Source organism: Zingiber officinale, chromosome 8B (genome assembly GCF_018446385.1).
Source record: "Zingiber officinale cultivar Zhangliang chromosome 8B, Zo_v1.1, whole genome shotgun sequence".
Taxonomy (NCBI): domain Eukaryota; kingdom Viridiplantae; phylum Streptophyta; class Magnoliopsida; order Zingiberales; family Zingiberaceae; genus Zingiber; species Zingiber officinale.
In genome coordinates this window covers 99,392,858-99,400,481 of record NC_056001.1, presented here as the reverse complement: position 1 = coordinate 99,400,481, position 7,624 = coordinate 99,392,858, and the positions used below count along the sequence as shown (strand labels likewise).

Here is a 7,624-nt window from a genome sequence, read left to right as displayed (position 1 = left end):
ATGCAGACAGCTAACGTTAACCGTCAAAATTTTTAGTCTCATTTCGCAGTAGAAGAAAAATCTCTTATAGTTAAAATTCAAACCTTAATCTCTTATTTATAAACCTTTCATATATATTACGTTTCGTAGATTTTAAGAATTTTTTGAAAATATATTCTTCGAGATTTAAAATACATTTTATTTTCGATGCTAAAAATGTAAAATCTCTCTAATTTCTCTGAAATATCTAAAATTGAGAATTGAATATAGATACTATTATTCAGAAAATCAAAGTTTAGATTTTTAACGCCAAATTTAGAATTTTGTAGGCCTGTTTTCACGCGTCCGCCGGAAGAGAGAGCTTAGCTCTGGCTCCGGCTGTCCTCCTGCGAGGGGCAGAAGGTGATGAGGTAGTCGGAGGTTCCGGCAGGACAAGTGAACGTGCTCGTGGCGTCGTCGTAGGCGTAGCTGTACGCCGCTGGACACGCCTCCTTGAACAGCTGGGAGTACCTCGTCGGCCCGCACGTCTCCGGCGTCGCGTGCGCCCCGCTGCAGCAGTACTCCGGCGCCCCGAACGCCTCGCATGCGCTCCGGCAAGCCACTGTCTCGCCGCCGGGCGCTGCCACCCGCAACTCGGCCGGGCACCGGGCCTTCACGTCCGCCACGCACCCAGCGTACCAGCACCTCCGATCCGCTGTCGGATCTGCCGAGGGGCGCACGCCGATGCCGACATTGTAGCCGTCGACGAGGCTGACGTCGTAGAAGTCGTCCTTTCCGCCGAGGGTGAACTCGGCAAGGGTGGCCGGCGCTGCGCCGGAGACGGCGCAGCGGAGGGCGCCGGCGCAGTCACCCGTGGCGCAGGAAACGGAGGTGGAGGAGGAATCGCCGAAGAGGCAGCGGGTGCGGGCCCAGAAACGACCGGACCAGGACGGGGGTGTCCAGAAGGAAGCTGAGGCGTTGGGGGCGAGCTCGAAGCCGCCGCCGCCGAGGACGGCGAGGCCGTTCCCGGATAATGTAGCAGGCCAAATGGTCTGGTGGCAGTTGTTCTTTAAGGTGAAGGTGGCGCCGGAGCCTAACGCCGACGTGGTCTCTGGTTCACATAAACAGAGCACAGTTTATTGAAACAGAGTATACCGATGAACTAAATCTTTAGCTCAAAAATAAAAGAAAAAAAAAAATTGATCCTTCGAAAAGAATGATAGAAAGTTAAGAAACTAAATATTTGTAGATTTCTTGCCTGAGAATCTCAAAAATATTGGAAGGAGGAAGCTTAGAAGGAAAGTCTTCTCCATTTCTGTGAATTGGATGATTTTGGATAGATCAAAGAAGTTAGGGAGGCAGATATTTATGGTAGAATAAGGAGGAAAAGAAAAAAAATTATTAAATTAATTTTTATGATATAATTAATATGACATGATATAAAATATCACCTTCAGTCAAAAATAAGTTTTGTTGTTTTGTGAGTTTGATACGTAAATTCTAATGATTGTTGCCTAATTAAATTGTCTATGATTTGACGGATATTATTAGCTTATATGGTATATGTGTACCAGTGGAATCAAAGAATTACGTTGATCAGTAAGTTAAAATCTAACAGGTCAAATCCGCTTTAGCCAAAATCAAGTCGGGTCACAATTGAAGGCTGAATTAAGTCGAGCTCACTCAGCCAGTTTAGCCTAAGAAACTTTGACCCAGACGAGTTAGATTAACCCCCAACCTGGGCTAAACTCACTTCCGAACTCACTCCGATTCTACCTCACTCGGAGAGCATAGCATGAGTCGTCAACTTCGCTGGGAAGCTCAGCCCAAGCCAACTCCACATCACTCGAAAAACATAAGCTTGAGTCGACTCCACATCTTCACTCGAGAAGCATAGCCTAAGTTGACAACTTCACTTGGGAAAAGGGGCCAGGCTCCTAGCCATAGGACTCCTATATAACTTCGACTCCTCGACTACACCTAACTCGTGCTGGACTGAGTGACTTAGCCACTCCCGACTCCCTCACGCTCGATTTGGTCCTAGGTCTGTTGACTCAACCACCTTAGCACCCAAGTTCTGTCAAACGTGGCTCGTGACAAATACGGAAAGAATGGGATGACGTGGTGCTTTCACACAGGTTCCATGGGGAAAGCGTAGAACATGAGGTGACGTAACATCCCCTCAGCCAGAACATGGTTAATAGGGGCGCAAATAGAGGAAGTGTGGGAAGGAATGGTAAGATAAAAAGAAGTGTGCTCCCGTGGATGTAGGTACATACGGAAAAATCAAGATAACTCCTAGTCTCCAACTTCTTGATTAGGAGACTAATTTTAGCATCGAAATGGTTATACCAAGATTCATCTTAGTGTCATTCTAATCTCTCTGGTTGAGTTCTTCAGGTCCTATGATTGCTCCTCTTCCCAAATCCTTCGGAGTCTTCCCTGGGTTCTTCGCACATCCTTCGGTACTAACTCAGTCATCCACCATCTGGGGATGAAACAATCTATATTTTCTTATCTTCTTCATTTCTCTCTCTATATAGTTCACCTTCTTTTAGCTATAGTTAAATATTGCATCTTGATGCTTCTCGTTTGCATTCTCTCAAATATCTCATTGTTAGAACTTGAGTTTTTACCTAACCGTATGAATTCTAAGAACGAAAAAAGAACTCAAATAGAGAAAATACAAGAAATATGAGCATGAATCTAGTTACGTCGAAAACATGACATAATAATATAAAGCATAAACAAATAGCGATAAAGAACCTGATTGAAGAGCCATCCTTATTTTTAGAGTCGTCCAATAATCCCTCACAAAGAAGAAGAAGCAAACGCAAGAAGATGATCTTCTAAGGGAATTAGAGGATGACAACACCACAAAGCTTCTTGTTGATGGAGAACAAAAAGTTAGGTCAATATCTCTAAACCCTTGGGAATCAACCTATATATAATGAACATCTATTATCAGCTCATAGATGATAATGCATCTTAATAATGGATTCTACATATACAAGGTCCATCTCCAATAACCTGATACCCAATTGTTAGAATGTATACTAAAAGCCTAGCTTTTGGTATAAACATTTATCTAGAAATAAGAATCACATTGGTCAAATGTCTACATTTATGATAAATGTAGTTGTTCAATTAATTTATATTGTAGATAACATGGTGTGTGAAGTCACACACAGAGGATCATGTTATCAGTACCTTATAAATTATAAACAGTAGTTCACGACCAAGATGAAAAGGAATAAACCATTGGAAGGTCGTAGTGTAATTAGGTATTAGTTTATCTTAACTATATAATTACACTAGTACACTTAGAGTGTATTGAGTAGGACCATTAGAGGTCGTTTCCTTTTATACTGACTTTATAAAGGAACAAAGACCTCAGTTATTATGGAAGTGTGTGATCTTAATCCTAATATAATAACAAGCACATATATTTGATATTCATTTCTTTAATTTATCAATGAGTGAGATTTAGTTCGATAAATCAATAAGCCCGATAAGTTGGGAAATGATGTTACTTATAGTGTGACTTGTTGATTATAGAAGGAAACCGTGTCCTAGTAATCTAGGTTGATAATGTCCCTAAGAGGAGCTCATAAAGATCGTCCTGTTAAACCCTGCAGGTGGACTTAGTCCGACATGACGATAAGGTTGAGTGATACTACTCTTGGACTAAGATATTAATTACATGAGTTGTCAGTAACTCACTTAATTAGTGGACATTCGACATCTTAAACACAGGGAGACTAACACACTCATAATAAGAAGGAGCCCAAAAACTGTAATTTGGGATTGGTGCGGTAGTTCAATAATAATTCTTTAGTGGTATGAATTATTATTGATGAAGTTAAGTTGTGTGTTCGGGGCGAACACGGGAAGCTTAATTTCATCGGGAGACCAAAACCAATTCCTCCTCTCGGTCCCTATCGTAGCCTCTTGTATATAGAGATTTATACCTATCATATACCCAGCTTCTTACCCACTTTTGGTGGCCGACCAAGCTAGCTTGGAACCCAAGCTAGGGTCGGCCAAGACCCAAAGGTTGAGCCAAGTTGGTGGCCGGCCAAAGCTTGGGTCCCAAGCTTAGGTGGCCGACCACTAGAAAATTAAAAGAAATTTTTATTAAAATTATTCCTTATGTGGATATCATAGTTTTAAAAGAGAGTTTAAAATTTAAATTTTTCCTTTTATAGCTTTCTACAAAAGATTAATAAAAGACTTAAAATCTTTCCTTATTTGTAGATTGAAAGGAGATTTTAATTTTGAGAAAACTTTCTTTTTTTAACCATGTTCATGTTTTAAAAGAGAGTTTAAAAATTAAATATTCTTTTTTATTAGTTTCTACAAAAGATTAAGAAAAGATTTAATATCTTTCCTTATTTGTCGATTGAAAAGAGATTTTAATTTTTAGAGATAACTTTCCTTTTTGTAAATTATCCACATATTTAAAAGAAAAATTTTAATTTATAAAATTTCCTTTTTACTAACCATGAAGGGATTAAAATTATTGGAGAAATTTTTATAAATTTTTGGAGACAAATTAGGAAGTTTTAATTAATTAAAACTCTCCTTGTTTATAACTTGTGGTGACCGACCATTATTATTAAGAGAAGAAAATTATTTTTAATTAAAAATAATTTTTCATTTCATGGCAAAAGAATTAAGAAAGTTTTTATTAAAATTTCCTTATTTACCAAGACCAAGGAATATAAAAAAGGGGGTAGAGGTGCCTTCATGGCTAACGACTCTATTCTATTCTTCCTCTCTTTTCCTCTTTGGTGGTCGGCGGCCCTAGCTTCTCCCTCTTCTCTTCTTCTTGTGGCCGGCGGCAACCTCTCTTGGAGCTCTTGATGGTGGCCGGTTCTAGCTAGGAGAAGAAGGAGAGAAAGGAGGTTTTGTTTCATGCATCCCTTGGAGCTTGGTGGTGGTGGTCGGACCTCTACTTCTCTTGGAGAATTGTGGTGGCCGAAACCTAGAAGGAAGAAGAAGGTGCTTGGTGGTTCTCATCTTGGAAGATCGTTGTCCACATAACGTCCGAGGTTAGAAGAGGGATACGGTAGAAGATCAAGAGATCATTAAAGTTTACAAAGGAAGGTATAATTAGTAATTAATTTCCGTATCATACTAGTTGTATTTCTTTTGTATGAATTCTAAATACAAGAGACAATTAGATCTAGTTTTTCGAAATAGTTTTTCGAGTTTGTGTTTTCTTTTTTTTCGAATTTATGATTCGATTGTTCTTTTTGGTTAACCTAGAGTTATTTAAGAAAATAAATATTAGCTTTCCTTAAAAGGCTTTGCCTAGGTGGTGGTGGTTGCTCTCATATCCAAGAAGGCCATGTGTCTCGCCATGCAGTCCTGGAAGCCAATTTTGGAAATTAATATTTATGGAATTAATAACTTAGGTAGATTTGAATCAATAGTGTTAAGTTCCGCTTGTGATTCAAATCTAAACCATTAAGAACAGATAAGTTAAATTTGGAATCAATAATGTTAAGTTCCGTCTGCGATTCCTAATTTAAATTCTAAAGAACACAATAGGTTATTTAAGGAAAGGTTCGACACTTGTATAAAAATTTTTGTACAGTGGAACCGGTACGTTTTCCTAGGACTAACCAACAATTGGTATCAGAGCTAGGGTTTGCCTCTGTGTGTTTAGAATTCAAATAGGTTATGCACATGTCATACATAATTTAGGCAGGATAATAGTAGGATGTGCTAACTTTTTGGTTGCAGGCTCCAACTATTATGGCTTATAGATGTTGTGTGTGATTGGACCCTTGTGTTGGTGCAACCTTTGGTCAAGGTTGACCTGGTTGACCTGACTCGAGTTGACCTGACTCGAGTTGTATTTTGATGTTTGACGAGAATAGAAAAGTAATATTCTGATGTTTGATGAGAATAAAAAAAAGTTCTATTATGATGTTTGACGAGAATAGAAAAGTTGTATTCTGATGTTTGACAGAATACAAACTTGGGAGATTGTGGGTGCAATCTTTGGTCAAGGTTGACCTGGTTGACCCGAGGTGAGTCGACCTGATTCGGGAAATCCTGGTAAGTGAAGCCAGGTGAAAGTCCTGGTGAGTGAAGCCAGGTAAGGGAAAGTCCTGGTGAGTGAAGCCAGGTAGTTGGAAAATCCTGGTAAGTGAAGCTAGGTGAAAGTCCTGGTGAGTGAAGCCAGACAAGGGAAAGTCCTGGTGAGTGAAGCCAGGCAAGGGAAATCCAGATAGGTCAAGGTTGACCAGACATCTGGTGAAAAGTCCAAGTATGGAAGCTTGGCACGAGAAAAGTCCAAGTATGGAGACTTGGCACGGAAAAGTCCAAGCAGGGAGCTTGGCACGGGAGAAGTCCAAGTATGGAAGCTTGGCATGGGAAGTCTGAGAGGGCTCGGTAACTTGGTAGCTCGGTAGCTCGGTAGCTCGGTAGCTCGGTAGCTCGCTCTCCGGACTAGGTCAGAGAGGGCTCGGTAGCTCGTTCTCTGGACCGGATGGAGTCGGAGAGGGCTCGGTAGCTCGTTCTCTGGACGAAGTCGGAGAGAGCTTGGTAGCTCGGTAGCTCGGTAGCTCAGTAGCTCGCTCTCCGGACTAGGTCAGAGAGGGCTCGGTAGCTCGTTCTCTTGACCGGATGGAGTCGGAGAGGGCTCGGTAGCTCGTTCTCCGGACGAAGTAGGAAAGAGCTCGGTAGCTCGGTAGCTTGGTAGCTCGTTCTTAGGACCAGGTAGGGTTTAGGGCTGGGAGCTCTAAACCTGGATCAGTCTGGTGACCGATCAGTAATCATACAGGAGCGAAGAAGATCGGAGAAGAAAGAGGGGGATCGGTCTGTGGACCGATCCACCTGAGTCCTGATCGGTCCACAGACCGATCAGCACCATCCCAGACCGATCAGGATGTGTCCTGATCGGTCCAGAGAGCCATGGATCGGTCTGCTGACCGACCACAGTGATGTCGTTTGTATTCTGCTGTCTTTCTGCAACTTCTGATTTCTCTGAACTAACGGTCTGCTGTAAGCTTTTTGATTTACAGGTTGCAGGTATCATGACGATGCTTGAATTCAAATTAAGGTCTATCAGAGGAATAAGACAAAATGGTTTTTCTACTGAGCTTAGCTGCAAATGGTGCATTTGAAGCATCAACGGATACTGGCGATTTGGGTATGTTCTGGCTGCAATCAGCTTGACTCCTTGGCATTGGTTCGAGCTCAGAAGACACCAGTGAAGACCATGGATGGTATTGGTGTGAGTTCAGAGGACCATATGAGGAGGAGGAGTGATTGGCGACGTCTGAGTTGATTGCAGTGATTCGATACAGGTTGCAGTGATTCTATATAGCTTGTAGTGATTCGATACAGGTTGCAGCGATTCTATGCAGCTTGCAGTGATTCGATGCAGGCAAACGCAGTGAAGAAAGCAGAGAAATAAGAAGGAGAAAGAAGAGAGGTTGGGGTAATGTTTTTTGCATTGTAAACTCTCTGTCGTCGATTAAGCAAGAGTGTCATGTGGAGCTCTTCGTTGAGGATCCGCTTCTTTAAGCTCTGCTTTCATTGTGGCTGTAAGTTAATTGTGCATTCATAGTAGCCACCAAACTCTGTAAGTCTTGTGCTTCATTTAAATCCTTTTGAGACTTTGTGGAGAGGTTTCTCCACCGAGAAGGAG

General features: G+C 41.6%; 1 protein-coding gene across 1 annotated transcript; it reads right to left on the bottom strand.

Annotated features, from left to right (window-relative positions):
• Positions 1–232: 232 nt before the first annotated feature.
• LOC122016898 (pathogenesis-related thaumatin-like protein 3.5) lies at positions 233–1,290 on the bottom strand. Its single transcript, XM_042574329.1, has 2 exons — positions 1,217–1,290; positions 233–1,069 (listed from the first exon to the last, which is right to left on the bottom strand). The coding sequence occupies exons 1-2, from the start codon at positions 1,269–1,271 to the stop codon at positions 342–344; spliced, it is 783 nt and encodes a 260-aa protein (XP_042430263.1). The 5' UTR covers positions 1,272–1,290; the 3' UTR covers positions 233–341.
• Between the last annotated feature and the right edge of the window lie 6,334 nt (positions 1,291–7,624).

Excerpts from the sequence above, each read along its gene's own strand:
- LOC122016898 (XM_042574329.1), bottom strand. The coding sequence starts at position 1,271 with ATGGAGAAGACTTTCCTTCTAAGCTTCCTCCTTCCAATATTTTTGAGA. Across the intron at positions 1,070-1,216 it reads AATATTTTTGAGATTCTCAG|AGACCACGTCGGCGTTAGGC; the intron begins GCAAGAAATCTA and ends TATGTGAACCAG.